General features: G+C 37.5%; 2 protein-coding genes across 2 annotated transcripts in view; one reads left to right on the top strand and one right to left on the bottom strand.

Moving 5' to 3' along the window:
* rab9b (RAB9B, member RAS oncogene family) overlaps positions 1–22,419 on the bottom strand; it is a 1,039,984-nt gene that overhangs the window by 821,219 nt on the left and 196,346 nt on the right. The window lies entirely within an intron of this gene.
* On the top strand, positions 13,444–17,734 carry pcdh20 (protocadherin 20). The gene is made up of 2 exons (XM_028816053.2): positions 13,444–13,563; positions 15,065–17,734. Exons 1-2 carry the CDS (start codon positions 13,516–13,518, stop codon positions 17,633–17,635), a joined length of 2,619 nt encoding a protein of 872 aa, XP_028671886.2. The 5' UTR covers positions 13,444–13,515; the 3' UTR covers positions 17,636–17,734.

Below are 22,419 nucleotides of genomic sequence, written 5' to 3'. Positions count from 1 at the left end.
TTGCCTAGTGTAGCAGAAGCGTTTGGTTGGTGATGACCGAACACAGACTGACATCGGAGGCACGTGAAAATGAAAATAAAAGATTTATTTTGTCTTCAGCCATGGGGCACGTCTTCCCCGTGTCCCACAGGCCCTACACAGTCCCCAAACACACACCAAACAAAAACACCAACACACTCTTCTTTCTCCACTCCTCCCAGGCAGCTTTGTCCTCCTCCTCCTCCCGACTCCGGTGCTCTCGAGCAGTGGCTGCAGGCTCTTCTTATAGCCCACCCGGAAGTGCTTCAGGTGATAATGAACCTAATTCAGGCTGCACTTCCAGGTGTGGCTGCATTCCAGCCCACAAAGGCTTGTTAAGCCGTGCAGCTCCTCCCGGTGCCCAACAGGGCTGAGCCCTGAAATCCCAGGCCTGTGACCCCAATGTAACCCAGGATGGCTGCCACCACACGTTCCGGGGAATGTAGTGTGCATCCCATGACTGCTCCCACAGGATCCATTGTCAAAGGGGCATTCCGGCTGGTTATGGGACTCGGCCATCCACCACACTACTTACTCAGAATCCTTTCTGAAAACATATTCTTACTTTGTCAGTATGGGTTAATGAGTGTAAATTAAATATCCATTTAAAATTCAATAAAAGGTGCAGAAAGTGAAGGAGTCTGAATGCTTTCTAAATCCACTGTAGATATCAGTTATTTTTTAAAGACTGAACAGTCATAAATTGCATCAGTGGGACTCCTGACAATACCGGAGTTCTACAAACATGGCTGGTATGATGGCTCAGAAGACAGTACCAATAGCTCACAGCTCCAGGAATATGTCGGTGTCACTGCCCGTGTGGACTTTAACTATTCTCCCGAAATCCGTGTGGATTTTCTCTGAGTATTTCAGTTTTTTCCCTACATCGTAAAAGTCAATTGGTCCAGTATGAAGGAATGTTAGTATGTGTCTGAGAGTGTACTGCAGTGAACTGCTGCTCCATTTGTGCTCTGTTTTCTAATCCATTGTCAGCATAGCTTCAGTACGATAATGATAATTTGTCTAAAATGTAATTTCTAAAGCTGGAATGTGACCGATATTAATTTGCAATAAAAGGCCTGAGTCATGTAATCTCCTACCACTTCAATTATTAACCTACCAGTGTTTTAAATGTTCACTTGCACATCAGGCAAAGGTATAATTATACTATGCAGGGTACAAAAGCAACCTTTTACTTTCTAACACTTTACAAAATCCATTTATGGTTTAGCATTTCTAGTGTTTTGGACAGTATAAGCATTGTTCTTCTGTTTGTGAACAGTTCAAGTTGCTTGCACGTACCTTAAAATGGCACGTTAAATGCAGCACTCAGTTTTTAATGCTGGACTCCAAACAGACTTTTATGACAGGTTAGACACCTGAACACAAAGAAAAGAAATGTACTTACTTAATTATACAATGACATATTGCAACTGAAACCTGTAAATATATAATGGCTTATAATGTAACTCAAGCCAGGAATTTTAACAGAAACATAGTGATCAGAGTTCCTGCCTTAAACCTATTTTGTTGAGTTAAGTTGTGCCACCTCTGTCACCTTGAGCTGATCCGAATCGATCTGAAAATGAAAGAGTCGAGTATGTTGTGTATTCTAATCTCACTTCTGTGAGTTCAAATACTGTGCACAGCTTTAAGAAATGCAGAAAAATTAGCTCTCTAAAAGTTCAGTTAACTTGACATCCCATCTGGCAAGTTTATCTATTTCAATGTGTTTGGTTCAGACAGAAAAGGTTAATCATTGAATTGGAGGTGAACAGTAATTATACGTTACATGCTGATTACATTACGAGTCTTGTCTCTGCTGTCTTATCATTTTCAAAGAAGTAATGGCTCGGCAGGTGATAGAGCCAAGAAAGAGATGTATGGCAAGCAGATAAAAAATACTCTTATTGTGCAGATAAAAAGCCAATGGACATTTACTTGACAGTCGTGCATATTCATTTCTGAAATGCACTGAACACTTTTATTACTAGCTAATGTGAGAACAGTAACCAGATAGCCCCTGTATATTCCAGTGAAACTTATCAGGCTATCAGGTTTCTGGTTATGGAATAATACTTAGGCATAATAATTAATATATGGAATTTAGTTAATGTTTAACGCCTGTTAGAAAAATTAGGTATTACGCATCCCTCCAAAAAAATAGATGTATTCTGTAAATTTCTTTACAGATTGTCATTTATGGTTTTTATTTAGTCATATGTGCACAAGGATAGATTAAATCTGCATCAACAACAAAAAAAAACAATTATTGATTAGGTTAGGAGATTTTAGGGCTTGCTATGGAGTGTTTGTTAGTCACATAGTTTGTTATGTAACACAAAATCAGCCTGTCTTTCAGTTGTGTTACATATTTGCAAGTTTGCTTTCATTAATTATTTGAAAGTCTTATTAAGACCAAATAAAGTGTTTGTTAAGGTCTTTCTAAATAGCGGTAAATTAACTAATACTGTATAGGAATCTAGTCAGCCTCTAGTGTGAACAGAATAGTTTAGTATTGCTAACAACATACAACAAAAAAAAATTCATTAATATGACAAATAAAGTATCTATCTATCTATCTATCTATCTATCTATCTATCTATCTATCTATCTATCTATCTATCTATCTATCTATCTATCTATCTATCTATCTATCTATCTATCTATCTATCTATCTATCTATCTATCTATCTATCTATCTATCTAGGCTTTAATTGTACATTAATAAGTGGGTAGTGCAGTGTTAGGAGTTTGGCGTCACCATCCTGGCTTCAAATCCAACAAGTTGCTGTCTGTTGGGTCTAAATTAGCTCTGTGTGGACATGGGGGACCTTGTTTGTGCCTAATGTTCCCAGAGTTCAACTTCATGACCCTCTACTGAACGAAATAAGTTTGGAAAGATTATATGATACAATAAAACACAACTTATTTTTGTATACCACTCTTCACTGAGTGCAAGCACAAAGCACTGTGAGCAATACTCAGTTAAAGTACAACTATAAATTACAGTAATTACTAAATAAAGAACTAGTACACATAAAAAATGCAGATTTGTTAAAAGTTATGTTATGAATTATGCAATGAATGTCTTCAATGATTGCTAACTTAGTATTGCAGTGTCAAAGCCTATCTCTCCTTGTGCATACTCTCTTAGTAATTTTGAACTTCATAAGCCAACAGGAAATTGAATGTATAAAATTAAACTACCTGTTTGTTAGGCCAACTCCCAACAATCACTTTTCTGGCAGTACCCATTTTTAACATTAATACTTATAAATTGTTATTAACTGGCACAGTTCCTAATTCGCAAAAATTGCTGGTTGTCAGACAGTCATTGGAAAATAATTAGAGCTAGTCCCAAATATACTTAATAGTCATAGACCAATTTCAAGTAATTAAAAAAGTAGTTGCTATGCAGCTTTAGTTTCACCATACTTATTTTAATTTATTTCACATAATAGTACAGGAACAACAACATTTATTTCTATAGCAGATATTTATAAAAAGGGTGTAGCTCAAAGTGCTTTACAACATGTTAAGGAAGTAGTTACATGCAAACCAAAACAAATGAAGTTTAGATAAGAATAATAATGAATAAATAGTATACAAAAGATAAATAGATAATGCACACTTACAAGAGAAAGCTATATGAATAAAAGAAGTCCTTGAATGTTTTTAAAGTTTCTAAATGACAGTCTGAAGATAATGTCAGTCGGCCAGTGAGGAGAGAAAAAAATGAAATAAAAACTCCAGTTAAGCTTTAGAAAAAAAAAACTAAATGTATTGGGGTTCTAAGCCAAAAGACTGCCCAACTCCCAGTGGGCATTCTACCTAACATAAATGTTAAGTCATTCTTTATTGGATCTTTTTCAGCTTCATTGAACACAGTGGGTCTTATGACAAGTTGGGGTGTCCGCTGTCATTTAGACATCACAGGCAGCTAATCAGAATTGTGATCAGGTGATGATGGTATCGAACTACACCGCAGTAAATTATTAATGATCGCAGAGTAACTGAAGAGAATGATAATTCTCTGAATATCTAGGTTATCATAGAACTATCCTGAAGTTATGAAAAAGCACAATTAGAAAACTGGGATTTTAGCAGTTTCTTAAAGTGTTTCACTGTATTAGCCTGGCCTATTTCTATTGGTAAAGTATTTCATGTTTTTGGTATATAATAGTAAAACACCACCTCACCACTCACCTCACCAGTCTCTTCTGTTACACAGGCTTGAAAATATGCTGGATTCTAAGGCACTGTCCCTGCATGGTTTGATTCACATTTAATAATAATAATATTTAGTTTCAATATGTACAGAAATACAGTATGTTGAAAGTATTCTGCCAGGCTGTTCTGAAGCTAGATATGGTGACCCCAGTACTCAGATGTTAATGTTTGCACCTTATTGTTTGTCTCTGGGAGAAATAGTTAGAAAACATAACAGTCACTTTTAGTCATATGCAGATGATACTTGGCTACATATTTATTTCAGATCAAATGGCATTTCTCCTTTTGTATCCTTAATAAATTATGTCAAATAGCTTAAAGATCGGAGGAGCAAAAACTACTTGGCAGAAATGTTAATTGGTGGAAATTATATAAACTGAAATGATGATGTCACTTCTAAACCCAGTGGTACTAAACTATAGTTTTACAGAATCAGCATGAAATTTAAGCATTATCTTTGATACTAGTCGATCTTTTAAAACACAGACTCCATTACCAGTCATGTGCATCTGGGGATTACCTTCATGGCTCTGCTGAGGTAAGTGGTACCACTCCAGGATTAAACAGGGTGCTCACACTAAGTGTCACAGCTCAGAGAAGATGTCCAATAAGGGCACCTAACCTTATTCATGGTGCCCAGAGGCATCCCCACCTCTTCCAGTCGGGGCTCTATAAATGGTCCTGGAAGATGATGTCTCACTTTGGACTCTGGATCCAATCTGCACATAGCTCCTGTGAGTCACCTGTACCTCTCTGTTCTGGGATTTTTGTTTGTGCCACCATGCACAGTTTTCGTTTGCTTTTGTTTTTTAAACGGGGCCACCAGGCTAGCTTCCAAACATTTCAGAAAGTCACACCTGCTTTATCCTGTCTTAACATATAGAGAAATTAGAATGGAAGATGCAAAAAATGAATCAGTTTACTTATGCTAGAACTGGTAACTGTAAGATTGTTCTAATTGTAACTTTCAGTCTTTCCAAAATGCGGCTACAAGAAAAATTTTGACAAGTAAGATGTATGACCACATAACTTCAGCTATTAAGTCCTTACGCTGGACTCCAGTCAAGTGTAGAGCTGATTTCAAATTTCTTCTTACATTTAAAGCTTTAAATGGCCAAGGCTCTACCTACTCTTCTGAATTTATTATTGCATTCATAAGCTGCAAACACTGGTCTACTAAGAATTCCAAGGATTAATAAAACAATGATGAGAAGTTTACACTTAGCTAAAGAGTCTGAGAACTGTGCAATGACCATGCGACTTCTAGTCACTGAGGATGTCAGCTTTGATGACCGAAGTTACTGATCTCATCGCCAGACCAGGTCAATTTAAATGATTGTAAATAGCTGCCCATGTCACATTTATTGACAGAATGCTGACGTTTTAACATAGTCATACTGCTCCTTTTTCTAATAGTCTAATAAGGTCAAGTGCTGTTCAAGGGGTTAATGGGTATAGGTGCGTTTGGTCTTTTTTGTTTCTTCCATTCTGTCATGGTACATAAAACAAAAGACATTAGAGAGACAAGTTTCTGTTATGTTTGTGAGGAACAAAAAAAAAACGACATTTCTTATTCCTAACCCTGAATTGTACTTCCTGATGAGCATTCATTGGTTGTGACCTTTCATGCACACAGAGCCTGCCCTATGGCTAAAGACAAAATCGAACTTTCTTGATTACATCAGCGTGAGCTTTAGACTAGTTGGAGTGAGTCGCTGGGAATTTCACATTACACGACTTGCCTTCACGACCACCACCAACTCACTAAGATTATGTAAATGAAGACTATGACTGAAAATCACAGGGAAAAATTGTCAAATGTGACATTAAAATCTCAGCATTCATACCCTGGCTGAAAACCCCATCCTTCAGTCTAGCATCCCCTTAGTAGGACTGCTGACTATGCTGTTTATATTGCAGTTTAGTTGGTTCATTACGTACATACGAACTGTTACTGACACTTCTCTATTCTGTTTCTCTTCTCAATATCATCGAAAGGTTCTTGGGAATCTTGAAATCCAAGGATAAAAGGACATGATATTCTTATTAGAAGAACGAGCACTTGCTGTGAATGCTGCTTACTGGAGTTACTGTTTTCCTTCTCCTCCCTTTTCAACTGGCGTAAATGGAGTTGTATCAGCATAATTTGTTATTAATAAAAATGAAATTTATCTGGTTTAGTGTATTTAGCCTAATTGTTGTGTATGGTGATGTATAGTTTGACCGTTTTTATTAATGCATTATTACTAAACACTTGTGCAAGTGCCATGAGTGCTCCATAAAAATACTAATACAAGTTGATTTGAAGTCATGCTGTTCTGATATAGCAGTATACCAGCTGAAAGATTCCACAACAGATTTTAAAATGATGTTCTTTAATTATTTTTTTTGCAGTTTTTAAACATCATGACCTCTAAATGAGCAACATGCGCCCAATTTAACCCAGCAAGAGAGAATGGGCTGCCACCTGTCGCCCTAGACATCTTGTGTTCTCCTCCCAGCCCTCACTAGCTTTTGGACTGCCCGACCTCCAACATACTGCAGAATTCTCATCTGATTAGTTATAAATAGTCATTCTTTTTTTAACATTGTCTTAATTTTATTAAAATCAGATAACATTCCATACATGCAAGTCAAGTTTAACAAAACTAGGTTCGAAACAAATCGACCCCAACCCATGAGAAAGAGAGCTAGGTCAGCAGAGTAAAAATAGCCATTTTTTCACTCCAGTATTGCTGACCCTAACCGATTGCTTTTTTTCAGTACCACACACCATAGTGAACTCTGCATTCTCAGACTGACACTTACAGTTGCAATGTGCTTATCTCTTTCCCCTAGAGGACTCCCTCAGGACTTTCTCTTATACAATAGGTATTAAAACCCCAACAACTTTAATGATGAAATTATAGTTTTGTTGAAGCAAAGGCAAAAAAAAGACAGATTGTGTCAGACTTGTTTTTTCATTCTACAGTTATTTGCAGAATTATTCAGATTCACATCTCCTGAGTTCAGTTGCCCTTTGGCGAGACCACTAACTTCTTATAAAATCACCAAACTTCTCTTTTTTAAAGCGTCTCTTGACTGAGCAGGCTGGGTGTTTCAGAGGTTCTACTTTTTCAGCAAAATATCTGTATACTTAGAGCAATTCTTTATCCCTCTATACTGACTAGAGTCTCTGTCCTTATTGAAGAGATGCAGTCCCCCAATTACATAATCGTGCCACAACCATACTTGACAGTATTTCATGAGATGTGTAGGAAAAATGTTTTACCTTGGTATCAATGGACCATAAAAAATGCCAATAAAACTGAAGTGTTACTGGTAGGTCCAAAATCCCAACTTTCTAAGGCATTCAATTTCTCTATTTCTGTTGATGGTACACTTGTCAAACCTGCTCCTGTTGTCAGAAATCTTGGTGTTTTGTTTGATTCATCACTTAACTTTGAGTTACACATTAGGTCTCTTTCCAAAATTTCATTCTATCATCTCCGTAACATTGCCCGCCTCCATCCATTTCTGACCTTGTCTGATGCTCAAACTCTGGTTCATTGTTTCATAATGTCTCGTATTGATTACTGTAATTCCCTCTTCATTGGCCTCCCCGCAAAATCTATACAGAAGCTACAGTATATTCAGAACTCACACAAAGTGTTTTGCTCACATCTCCCCTGTTCTCTCCCAGCTTCACTGGTTACCGGTTCCATCAAGGATTAAATTCAAGATTCTGCTGCTCACCTTCAAAGCCCTACATAACCTTGCCCCCCTCTACCTCACTCAGCTACTAGCTCCTTACACTCCTTGTCGCTCTCTCATGTCCTCGAGCAGTAATCTCCTTACTGCCCCACGTACCAGACTCTCCATCTTGGGAGGCAGGTCCTTTAGTGCTATAGCACCTCAACTCTGGAACTCTCTTCCTCAGTCTCTCCGAGATTGCTCCTGTTTCTGCACTTTTAAATTGCAACTGAAAACTTTCCTCTTCTGCAAACTTTTGTCGTCTGCGTAATTTTTTTTTTTTTTTACTCTGTATGTATAGCGACCTTGGGTTTGTGAAAGACGCTCAATAAATGTAACCTATTATTATCATTATTAAGACATTTTCCTACATGGTTTTGGGTGATTGAACATGTCTTATTAAAACATTTATGTGAGCTTGGATTCTGTTCTTCATTATAAATGGCTTCCATTTTGCCACCTTAAATTAACCTTTAGCTCAGATTTGTGCACCAAAAGGCCAAAATATGAAGGCACTAGCCGGTTATTTTACTACCATAAATTACTGGGCATCATTTAAGATTGCTGTTGGTTTCCTGGTAGGCTCTCTACTGAAACATTTCTATTCCTGAGCAAAAATTTCAGAGGCATGTCCTGATCTTTGCGTTGTCCTCAAGGTGCCATACTTCCTCCTCATCTTAATTATAATCTTCACAGTGTATATGTACAGGGATGACAATTATTTCATACCCCTCTCCAAATCTATTATAAAATAATTTGTTAGCTTCATTGGACCATGATAATATATGCACTACAAAACTAACAAAACCTCACAGCAATAGCTGATTTTGTTTAGGGCACCTGAGAATAACTTTTGTTCCTGTCTGGTATGAGCAAAAAATCTTTGTACATGATCTGCAATGTACAGTAAGTGGTTTAATTCTGAATACACTTATAACCCTAATTATTAAGGCTGAGTATATTTATGTAGTCTGCGGTGGGTTGGCACCCTGCCCAGGATTGTTTCCTGCCTTGTGCCCTGTGTTGGCTGGGATTGGCTCCAGCAGACCCCCGTGACCCTGTGTTCGGATTCAGCGGGTTGGAAAATGGATGGATGGATGGATATTTATGTAGTGGAATCATTGTAATTCCTAAAATTATCCATTTGTTCACTGTTTATATACTATTAGTTACATAAAAGTCAGACATTAATGGCCTTGATGTCAATTTTTACCTCAGAAAAAGGTGAACTTGTTAAAGGCTGAGTAGAAATTTTAATACTAACTGAAAACACTGAATGTGATGACATAATGTAATGAATTCTTCATTAGAAAAACTGAGAGTGAGTAAGAAAAGCTGAATTTCAAACCTAATAAATATAAACAACTTTTTGCTTTTTTACTATTTTTTCATTAATATAATGCTAGGAACTGGAATTTATCAATCTTTACATTTGTAAATTTTCAAAATATGCCACACTATAATTTTAGTATATAGTTTGAGTGTAACATAAATAACATAAAAATATTTTAAAAAACAATAAATCAAAAGCAACAAAGACAGCAATAACATATCTAAACATGTTAATATATAATAATATCTGCAGATAATAATGAATCATTTGTTTTTGCTGCTCAGATAATCTACAGGACTAAGGGCAACGCTTTAGATGAGGTATTACCTATAATGAATCTAATAATCACATATTGTTATATAGCAAGGCCTTAACAAAGGCTTCTTTTAATATTAATAACACAAATCATCAATAAAGAGATTATTCCTCTCTGGGGAGTGTGGCATTTTAAGAGCTTGTGATACGCTGGTAAAATTTCTTGTGAATATCAGGGCTTTGTTTGGTTTTATTAGTATTAATTTAGGATTCATAAGCATGAGACTGAAGTATACAGTATTGAGAGACAAATTATCACTTACTTACTGTAAGCCACCAAAGTGACATTTTTTAATGTTGCAGAGAGATAAATAATCACTTAATGGATGTGTTGTAGGTGTTATTAAGCCCAAAAGAAGCCTTTGCTAATTTCTTGTTACTTAACAATGTGTGACTAATTGATGCATTATAAGTAGCACCTTTTCTAAAATGTTACCGACTCAAGATTTATGTAGCTTTGAATGTAATATGGTAGTTTCTCCCCGTGAAGACGGAATGATTTTTTACTGGGGACTGCATTTTATAGGATATTTATGCATATCTGTTTCATAGGGATACTGAAAAAGAGCACCACTCTAAAAACACCAATCTAACTGGGATAATATGATAAGAACTAGACTAGTCATGAAAGTGGCCAAGAAAGGGTTAAAAAAGAATGTTTTTACTTTGTCAAAAAAAATGTTAAAATAAAATAAAAGCACTTGGACAGAGAAGACATCCTCTACTGTTACCCATGGATGTCAGACACCCTTTGTGGCTGCTGCTGCTAAAAAAGTGATTGTGCTGGTGGACAAATTACTTGAACGGTAGTTTAGGTTAACTGACTGATTGTAAACTTTCCATTATTTATTTAAATGGTATTAAGTATGAATATACACCTCAACAAGGAAAACATAATTCATTGAAGACTATACAGAGCAATATTACAGAATATTAACACACATTAAAAGCACAGTCCACTGTTAGCATCTCACCCCTCATGTGACAATAATAAGCCTATAAACCCTACACAGTTCAGACAGCCATGGAGATCAAAAACGTATAATGAGAAACACCACTTCCTCATGTACAGTACATTAAAACACCAAAAGGCTGTAAAAAACAACATTAGTGAATTTTTGCTCACTCCCATTGATATTCTGCTAGCATGAAAAAATATACAATATCACTTTAGCATCAGTAGCAGCTGGTGAAAAAAATTTGGGCGGGGGGCACAGTTTTAGGGGACAAATTGATGTAGCACTTATCTATTATATAGTGCCTTTCACATCTATCTATCTATCTATCTATCTATCTATCTATCTATCTATCTATCTATCTATCTATCTATCTATCTATCTATCTATCTATCTATCTATCTATCTATCTATCTATCTATCTATCTATCTATCTATCTATCCGGCTCTTGTGGTCCTCATCATAGTGTCAATGCACATCTTGGCCTGTCCAGTACCATACCCATAGGACAAATCCACGCTAAAATGTATTATACCATTTCCACCATGCTGCCCAATCTGATGCCAGCTTTCGTATTTCTACTGTGCTTCAAAACTTCAGTCTGTGACATCTGCAGTCCCCTTATTCTTCCTATAACTTGCCCTATAGATATGGAAAGGAAAAGATGCAACTGCCACCCAAATTTTATAATATACCCTTTCTCTAAATTGTCCTCTGCCAACTTGCCCAGTTCCCCATTCTGCCAAAACCCACACCATAATGTCCGCACCCACACTTCTGTAATCTTCCAAGAACATGCACTTCTGTCTGTTGTATAATACATCCATAGCATAAGTCCAATCCAAATCTTATTACGCCTCTGATAATAGAGTGCCCAGTTCTTGGTCATCTCCACTGTATTCCATAAATCCACATCATACAATCACTAGTCCTCTGATTTTTCTCAAGTCTTGTATCCCAGTTTATCATTTAGCACACCCACAGAGTAGTTACCACCCTAATTTTATTCTACACTTGTGGACAGTCTGCCCAGTCCTATGCAAGTTTTCCAGGCTGACTTACCTGGGCACAAATTCACATTGTAAAATCCACAGACCCCCAAATCTTAAAACATAACTCCCCCCCAACCTGTCTTCAACTACACCCACAGGGCTAGTCCAATCTAAATCGTATTCTATTTTTATGGTTAGGATATTTATATTTCCTTGAACAAAAATTTTGCCCTCCTTTCTTTCAGGCCTGAAAGTTTCTCAGGTAGTTTCTGCCTTAATTGAGTCATTTCACTAAGCCTGCCAAAAAAAATTTAGCCTCATGTTAATGTCTAGATCAGTATTTCTGAACCATTTTTTTTGTAGTGGCACACTTTATGTAACTAAAATCATCCCAAGGCACACCACTGTTTTACTAACCACAAACACATATACCGTAATAAAATTAATGTTATGAACAATAATACAAAATATTAATTTTATTTACTTTGGCCACTAGGGGGCATGCTAGCACCACTCCCGGGTTCAAATCTCACGCTTTTATTTAGAGTAAGGTGTACCTTTTACAGGCTTCTTTCCCTGTGTCACGGCGGCTCTCACACAACACAGTACAACCCAATAATTCCACCAGCCACTCCCTTTGCTCCTTCCATTTTCCTCCACTTCTTTCAGTGGAGTGTCGTCCATCTCCACTCCCGACTCTGACTCCCTGAGCTGAGTGGTCAGCTCTCTTTTAACTCCTTTTGCATCCCGGAAGCACTTCCAGGTCAGGCAGGACCACAACAGTCCTTGTGTCGTTGCTATCAGAGAGCTCATCCTGGCAGCCCCCACAAAACCTGACAAGGCAGGCCCACAGGAGTACAACTCTAATGCTGCCCTGCAGGCGTCCATAATGGGTCTTCCCAGATCAGGAGCTGCCACCCAGTGTATGGGGGGATGCTCTGCCTATTGTAGGTAGTCATCCACTGTGCTGTACTTCCCAGTTCCCAAGTCCAACCTGAGTGTCATGAAGTGGCTGTAATGTCCTTCCACATCCAGGTCCTGGTAAGGAAAGCAGATATTGTTACTCCTTCCTTGACCTTCCGTTATATAGGCCTCCTGGTCAGGTAAGGGAGTGGGATTTGTACTGGCTGGGATGCCAGTCATCCCTCACAGTACATACTGAAAGCATCAGATTTATATTTTTCCTGTACATATTTGTGGCCAAGGCAAGTGTCCATTACAGGGCACACCCAGTTAAGAGTTGTCAGTTAATGTAGCCAAACCTGTCCTTGAGGACGTGGGACACAAAGACACAGGAGGAATATGAAAACTGCACATAATCAGTATCCATGCATAGGATTTGAATCCTGAACACTGAGCAGCACTAACCACTGTGCCGCCATGCTGTCCTGTAGGAGCATTCTTGAGATAACAGATTGCTGACACAAATGAGAATGGAGTGCTACAAGTATGAAGCATTTCAGCACAGATGGAGATTTCTAACAGTAGCATTTATCCATTGCAACATTTGTTTTTATTCCTGTTATAGCAGACACCACTTTGTACATAATGTAAAGGAAAATGATCAGATTTACACTTTTTTTCTTAGCATATTTTTCAGTTCAGTGGTTCCCCGTTGATATTATACATTTTGTTGTTTTATCACCAGTCAGCCTGGTTCTCCCTTTTCTCACTGTAAATACAAATTCCACAAGTTATGATTTCACAATAGACAAAAAGGAAATATCATTTATATCGTCAGTGTGTTTTTTTTTTTCCATCCTTATTCTTCTTCGGTCTGAATTGCTAATTCCCAGAGCCCTCCTGAAAACCTTTTGCCTCAGGGCAAGAGGTGTTAACCAGAAGCAGCACGCCCATTACAAGAGAAATTCATTTTGTGCAAAGTGATTTTCAGCCAAAGTAAACCATTCGGAAGAGACCGCACATGTAGCAGAAATGGATAGACGGGAGTCAGTAAGAGGACGGCGGGCGACACTGCTTCAGGTTGGTTGCTTTTCTATTAAATGCTTTGAAACATTGCAAAAGACTTGCTTTAGTTTTAAATGTTGCAAACATTTGTATGCCTTCATGTTTAAATGTTAGGACTTTGCTGTGTCACTTTCTGTAGAACAACAACTGCAGGACTCATAAGTCAAATAAGTAACAACCAGCAACTGAGACCATGGTAAGGGGCCAAAATAAACATAAATGATAAAAATGACTCATTTGGAAAATACACTTTATAAAACTGAAGAGGTCAGTATTTTGGTGTTTATTTATTTTGAAAAAATGGTGGATCCATTTTTAAGTTTAGTTAAATGTAGAATGTGAATATTCAGTGCCTTTTTGCAGTTCTACATTTCAGGTGTTGTAAGATTTGATATACCAGTACAGCTTCCATGCCTCTGCACATGACAGTTCATTTTTGGATTGTCAACATTGAAAACAGAGGCATTGTATTTCTGAAAATTGTATAAAGTACTTAAACCTTTTTTGGTTTGTTTTCATTTCCTTTTTGTCATCATTTTTGTAATCTAGAATGATTAAAGAAAAAAAAAATAAGAAAAACATTTCTAAAAGATACAGCCTCTCTGGCTGGGTAGTTTGTTGACCGTTTTTTTGATTTATAAGTACTGGTTTTAAGAGTGTTTTTCACTCCATATATTTTTAAACCCATAATTATATCTATGATGTCACAGAGATTCGCACTCCTGTATCATGACCCTGGGTTCAAATCCCACTTCCAGCTGTTGTTCCCCATGTCCATGTGGATTTTTCATTTTTACTGGTAAATGCAGACTGGACCTGTGTAAACGGGCCTCGTGATGGAATAATGCCCTGTCCAGTGCTGATTTCTGCCTTGTGCCCAGGGCTGCCAGGACAGATTCCAGGCCAATACAATTCAGAATGGCACTAAGTGGGTTTGTGCATGTTATGGTATAATTAAATATAGAAGCTCATTTTTCATTAGTATTAATATTGACAATGAGCATGTCTACAGCATCTTCTGTTCCTGGCTTTTCTGAGTACTATGATGTTATTCCTTTATTTTTTCCGCGGCTAATAACAGGTCTCAATTCAAATCCACCTAATAAAATGCCAATTGTATAATTACAGCTTTAAGACTTAATGGACCTGTCAGTCAAGGTAGGCTCAGCTCCTCCAAATTCATCCCAATGGGATTACGTAGGTATGTAAAATGTATGGAGGGATTATGCTATTTTTTTCCAACATTCTTCTATAGCCAATTTGTACAAACCACTCACTCACAGGAGTGGCTTTTCACTTTTTAATGAATTTATTTCATTAAAATTAAATACTTAATTAATTAACTTCTTTGAACTGACAAAGAGATTGTTATTCAGACCACAAAACCAGTCCTAATGTGATACAAAGAAATACAAATCAACACAAAATCTTAAAGCAGCAGTTCGGGGAGTGAGCAGAATTTATCACCCTGTCTTTATGTAATTTCACTGAGTTCTTTCGTTTTATCTTTCTGCAGTACATGACCATGCTTTTGTTGAGCCTCATGACCTCCGCTGAGTCTCTTGCAGAAGTCACTCTCAGTGTGCACGAGGAGCAGGATGCGGGCATTTTCATCGGAAACATTGAACAGCATGTCTTCATAGAGGTTAATGATGGAGAAACCTTAACTTACGAACTCCTCAATAACAGTGAATATGTGACACTTGATGAGGAAACAGGATACCTATACACGACCAAACACAGAATTGATAGAGAACATATTTGCCCAATAGACAACTTAATGCATGAATGCATGCTGGAACTTGATGTGATTGTAAAACCTGACGAATATTTTAAAATGATTAAGGTTAATATCATTATAGAAGACATCAATGACAATGCTCCACATTTTCCAGAGGAAAATATTGTCCTCTTCATACCAGAGAATAGCCCTGTATTTGGAGCACCCTTTGGAACAGACAACACTGCCATTGATAAAGATTTTGGGATTAATGCTAATTTAAGCTACCATCTTGAAAATGATAATGGTTTCTTCAGTGTCAAAAAAGAAGGCTCCTTACTTCTAGTAACAGTGAAAAAACAGCTTGACCGGGAAACTCAAGACTTGCATAAGATGAAACTGATTGCAGTGGATGCAGGGAGCCCACCCTTGTCTGGAATGGCCACCTTAATCATTCACGTAGAAGATGCCAATGACAACTGCCCAACTTTTGCCACCTTAGATTCGATTCTAGTCAAACTTCCAGAGAACGAACCTCCTGGCAATGTAGTGGCACGTGTTCAGGCAACAGATGCTGATCTTGGATCAAATGCTGAGATAAGCTATTCATATAGCCCCAGAGTCTCTGAAACATCTAAGAAATTGTTTCATTTGGATTCCTCAACTGGTATCATCACTTTATTGGGGGGTATAAATAAGGAGACACCTCTTGAGCACAAACTAACTGTTTACGCAAATGGGGAACTGTGTCCTCCTGCCACTGCTGTTGTAACAGTGGTTATATCTCAGATATTTATTGGGCAGCCAGTGATAGGTATTAGCTACATAGCAAGTCAAGATAACGACGGTATTGTGTTAAAAGAGAATGAACCTGAGAAAACTGCAGTTGCCATTTTTGATGTTAACAATTCAAAGAACATTCCATATGTTTTGTACATTGAAGGGGATGTGCCTTTTATTTTAAAATCCTATGATGATAAATATTTACTGATGACGTCAAAACCTTTGGACTTTGAACTTGAAAAATATTATGATGTGTCTATAGTAGCCAATGATTCCACAAGGCCCGGTGTTCAACACAAGAAGTTTTTAAAAGTTAAAGTGACTGATGTTAATGACAATCCACCACAGTTCACTCAAGATGTGTTTGAATTTTTCATTGAAGAGAACAACAAAGCAGATGCCAGTCTGGGAAAGGTGTCAGCAACAGATGAAGACAGCGATGAAAATGGACTTGTCCTTTATCATTTGGGGCCCGAAGCGTTGCAAGTATTTTGCATTAATGAGAAAACTGGCGACCTAACAGTGCGGACAGTGCTTGATAGAGAAAAGATGGAGATGCACAAGATAGAAGTGTTTGGAGTTGATCAGGGCAACCCATCGCTAAGCACCAGCACTACAGTGACAATACATGTCTTGGATCAAAATGACAACCACCCACATTTCATTACCAGTGAGTTCTCATTTTTTATTCCAGAAAACTTTCCTCTTCTTGGTGAAGTAGGAATAATTAATGCGACTGATGCTGACATCGGGCTGAATGGACAGATTATTATTTCTATTGTTAATAGCAGCAATGTTTTTGTGATGGACAATGTAAGAGGGGTGTTGCGTTGTTCAGCTGACATAGACCGAGAAAAAGACGACCTTTATGAAATATGGCTAACAGCAAAGGACAGTGGAACCCCTGCTTTATCTTCGACTGCAAAGGTCACAATATTTGTACTAGACATCAATGACAATGCTCCCAAAGTACTTCTTCCCAAAAATAACTTGTCCTGTCTGCCGGTACCAGTTACAGCTAAGCCTGGGTCTACGGTGGCTGGGATTTATGCAGTTGATATAGACAGTGGAATGAATGCAGTGATGAGTTATAGGATTATTGGAGCAGAGAAGCAACACACATTTAGTCTGTTTCAAATCGATGCCTCAACTGGAAACATTTCTCTTCAGGAACAGATTGTAAGCGACCATTATGGCATGCACTGTTTGCTTATTGAAATATCAGATGGTGGATTACCCAAACCTCTACAGTCAACAGTCTGGATCAATCTTTATATAAATGAAACTTCAGGTCCTTGCACATTGCAGGCTGAACCAAATCTCACAATATCAGGACCATTCATAGAAATTCAAGGACGATGTGGCAATCAGTTTTCGGAAATCCACTGTTCCCAGTTAACATTCATCATCGGCCTGTCAATGATGATGGCTTCGACCATGTTTTGTTTTGTCGGAACCTGCATGTTTATAAATGCAAGGAGAACTAATAAAAAGAATTATCGTACACAGAACTGTGAAGACAGTGACATCCCATTAAAGCTTAATCAAAATTTTAACACCAAAGACTGGGCCACAATACAATAATTCTTTAATCCATCTTGTTTAAAAGACTATTGCTTTTTGTACAGTGTTTATATGATAAACTTTATTTTTTTAAAGAATATTTATTTATAAATTCAAAATTTTTGTGTGTGTGATTTTGCTTATTTTTCACATGCAGTCTATAGATTAGAGTATTGGATAAAAAAATACAGTGTGTGGTAGTTATTAAGGATCATTGATTGACCAGATCCATGCCTTCAATTATAGCAATATGCATTGGTTTATGAAAATGAATGGACAGGCACATATTATGATCGGATTTTCATATTCTACTGTTTCTTGATTTGGTAATTGTTTAATTGCTGAAAATAGATTGTTTTATAATGGATGGGTTGTATATACCTTTCAGTGGGTTGGCGCCCTGCCCGGGATTGGTTCCTGCCTTGCGTCCTGTGTTGGCTGGGATTGCCTGCAGCAGACCCCCGTGACCCTGTGTTCGGATTCAGCGGGTTGGAAAATGGTTGGATGGATGGATGGGTTGTATATACTGCACATATATATATATAAATATATCAAATTGTCTGATTTATCTTTCACTCCGAGCTGACAATCTAACCAAAAAGAATGTCATAAAATTCTTTCAAATGTAGCATTTGAGTAATTTGTGAAAATTCAGGCAGAGCCAGCAATTCTTCGGATGTTGAATCTACAAACTGCTACTGTTTCTTATGTCTTCTTTTACTTCCTGCAATCCTCTGAGCTATTTTTATGCAGCAGTCGTTGTTACGAAGCTTACTGTCCTATTAATAAGTGTAGTGTGCTGCATATTGTGATACAATGACGGATATCATAAGACAATAATTATTTTAATTGAAAATAATATTTTGCAGTGGTATAATGGTGTGGTGATTTGCGTTCTACTCACGGGTTCTGAGTTTAAATTCCAATGAAGTTATTCATTCTCATTGTGTCTCCATAGGGATGTCTCTGCATTTCTACCCACGACTCAAAGACAAGCAGGTTACACCATTAGCAGCTCTAAAGAGGCAGTGTGTGTATGTAGTGTGTGCGAAAGTATACACTGTGATAAACAGACTCTGGACAGTTCCAAATTTCTGCTAATCAGACTCTAACCTTTTATGACCTTGTGTTGGAAAAAGCAGGTGTGGAAAGTGAATGGATGAATACTATTTTTGGAAAGGTTCACTTACTAATGAAAATAAACATTATGGCTCCTCAGAAGCAATATTAGCTACTGCTGCTGCTTGTAAAAATTAATTTGTACTGCTGTGTTGTGCTGTATTTGAGTGTTAAAGATTTTTATTCAGTCAGCGTGAAATTACATTATATATACTGAATGTGGGTATTAAAACCTAAAATCAGCCTTAACATACGGTGAAGACAGTCAGTTAATCCTGTCTTATTCTTATGATTATCTTGATCATGTAATTAACCCAGGCCTGGAGAGACGTTCAGCATGGTGAAATACGCCAAAATGCTCCTTTATGGCTATGGCAGAAACTCTGGCTGGTAAGCGATTCCAAACTCCTTAAAGTCAAGTACCCGAAGATATGTGTCAGTTTTATTTCCTACTGAAAGTTTCTACAAATTCCTATTTTTTTCAAATAAAACATTTCAACTAAAAGCTTTCCACTCCTGTCTCAAGAGTGGTGTTTCTATTAAAATGCATCCTCTTGGATTAGTTAATTATAGGTTAGTCAAAAGAGGGATTCTTACGGTTCAGTGGTTGTACAGTAGGACTTTCATTTTTAAGAGAATTTATTGCTTCATGATTCTCAAGTCCCAGTCCGTGACAGGAGTTGGAGTGAAAACACGTATGACTGGAAACCTGTATTTCTAGGTTGTCATTTGAAAGAATGTAGCCTCCCGAGTGTTTTTTTTTTTTTTTTTTAGTTTAAACATGTCTGGCTTTTAAAATGAATATTTCACAAAGATATGTCCAGCGATTTCCAAATATGATGGATGTGATCCAGCTGGTACCGGTTTATTCTAGTTCTGAGCGGCACCTCAGCCTTGGAATGATACTTGAACAATTACAAACCCACTTTATAGTAATTCCTTTCAAGCTAAGCAACAAAAAGGAAAATCTGACCCTCTGTAGCAACACCCCTCTGGAAAAGACAAATACTGTGAAACACAAAGACTTTCATTAGTCTTGGTTTTAATAAAAGCGTGCTGCAGTTTCGTGACCTGAACCAATTCCTCTGTGGCCTTGTGGAACCTTGGGAATGTAGATCCTCAGATTAAAACTAAGATGCTCTTTTTGTTTAAGAACAACAACAAAAGAGGACTTTCTTAGTGGGAATGTGTTTAGAGGCTTTGGGTGTTGCCTCCCTTGGGTATGTTACATGCAGATTGCAGTACTAAGGTGATGAATATTCTTGTATTCTGTTACCAAAATTTGCACAGTTTTGTTTTTACAAAGTCCATGTCCTTGATATCTAAGCTGTTCCAATTTAAAAAGAGCCATTCTTAGAGAGACAGAATCTTCCATACAAGTCATCCGATTTCTGAATCTGTTATTTTGATTATAAAGCTGTGTAGAGTTACAGACTATCCTGTAAGAATTTGTACCAAGCAGGAAACAGCCCTATTTATGATAGTCTACACACTGCCAACAAAGCATGATCAATAAAAGTGACATAACATTTGTGTGATATACAGTAACAGAAAATTCTGCAAATGTGAAGTGATAATGGTAATCACTGAACTACAGTGCCCTGCACAAAACCCGTTTTGCCTTGATTTACCCCTCTGCTTTCATTTAAGGCAGGGGTGTCCAACTCCGATCTTGGTGGGCTGCAGTGGCTGCAGGTTTTCATTCTAACCCTTTTCCTAATCAGTGACCAGTTTTCACTGCTAATTAATGTCTTTTCTCTTCTTTTTGATAGCCCTGTTTTTAAGGATTCAGTCCTCTGAATTGATTCTTTTCTTTATTAAATGGCATCCAAATAGAAATGAGATATGAAGCAAGTCAACAGCTAAATCTGGGCTACAAACTCCAACCAATTACTTAATGAGAAGCCGGTTTATGCTGTTAATTAAACCCAATATTTAATTCCATGACTTGTTGGTGCTCTGCCACAGCAGATGCTTCCAAAACTGTTGATTTTCTGTTTTTTCTACTAACACTGTCAAAATGTTTTCGTGACCTGAGCGGATCACACATACTGAGACCTTCACCTTTCTTTATTCTCAGATATTGCGTGATGGATGCAGGTTACCTGGTCGTGTGTCGGGTCTTTTGTGTCTCATTATTGTTTGGCTGCTAATTAAGGAAAAAAGAAGCAATACAGGGATCTGAGTCAAATCAGTTAAAATTAAGGAAAAAGAAGCTAATTAGCACCACTAATGAAGAAGATGGTTAGAATGAAAACCTGCAGCCACTGCGGCCCTCCAGGACCGGAGCTGGACATCCCTGATTTAAGGGAATTTACATACATTTCAGTCACACCATGTAGCAATAACAACACTTTTTACTCATGTTCCCCCCATTTCAGGGCACCATACGATTTGGGACATAGAAATGGCAGGTATATTAAAGCAGTCATATTTAGTACTTTGTTGCATACAATAACTACAACAACAACAACATTTATTTATATAGCACATTTTCATACAAAAAGTAGCTCAAAGTGCTTTACATAATGAAGAGAAGAAAAATAAAAGACAAAATAAGAAATTAAAATAAGACAACATTAGTTAACATAGAAAGGAGTAAGGTCCGATGGCCAGGGTGGACAGAAAAAACAAAAAAAAAACTCCAGAAGGCTGGAGAAAAAAATAAAATCTGTAGGGGTTCCAGGCCACGAGACCGCCCAGTCCCCTCTGGGCATTCTACCTAACATAAATGAAATAGTCCTCTTTGTAGTTCGGGTTTTTCACGGAGTCACTTGATGCTGATGGTCATACAGACTTCTGGCTTTTAATCCATCCATCATTGTTGGAACATCATGGTGCTTTGGGTAGATGGTGGTGGCGCACGCCACCACCAACAGGACACCGGAAAAGGAAACAGAAGAGAGAGTAGGGGTTAGTACAGATTTTGAATGAATAGTTATTATAATGAATTGGATATACAGAGTATCAGGATTAAATTACAGTGAAGTTATGAGAAGGCCATGTTAAAGTAATGTGTTTTTAGTAGTTTTTTAAAGTGCTCCACTGTATTAGCCTGGCGAATTCCTACTGGCAGGCTATTCCAGATTTTAGGTGCATAACAGCAGAAGGCCGCCTCACCACTTCTTTTAAGTTTTGCTCTTGGAATTCTAAGGAGACACTCAGTTGAGGATCTGAGGTTACGATTTGGAATATAAGGTGTCAGACATTCCGATATATAAGATGAGGCGAGATTATTTAAGGCTTTATAAACCATAAGTAGAATTTTAAAGTCAATCTTGAATGACACAGGTAACCAGTGTAGTGACATCAAAACTGGAGAAATGTGTTCGGATTTTCTTTTCCTGGTAAGGATTCTAGCAGCTGCATTCTGCACTAATTGCAAACGATTGATGTCTTTTTTGGGTAGTCCTGAGAGGAGTGCGTTACAGTAATCTAGCCGACTGAAAACAAACGCATGAACTAATTTCTCTGAATCTTTCGATGATAAAAGAGGTCTAACTTTTGCTATGTTTCTTAGGTGAAAAAATGCTGTCCTAGTAATCTGATTAATATGCGATTTAAAATTCAGATTACAATCAACGGTTACCCCTAAGCTTTTTACCTCCGATTTGACTTTTAATCCTAATGCATCCAGTTTATTTCTAATAGCCTCATTGTATCCATTATTGCCAATCACTAAGATT

The sequence above is a fragment of the Erpetoichthys calabaricus genome, chromosome 12 (genome assembly GCF_900747795.2).
Source record: "Erpetoichthys calabaricus chromosome 12, fErpCal1.3, whole genome shotgun sequence".
NCBI classification, from domain to species: Eukaryota; Metazoa; Chordata; class Cladistia; order Polypteriformes; family Polypteridae; genus Erpetoichthys; species Erpetoichthys calabaricus.
Note: the sequence above shows the minus strand (reverse complement) of the source record. Positions and strands in the feature narration are given on the sequence as shown.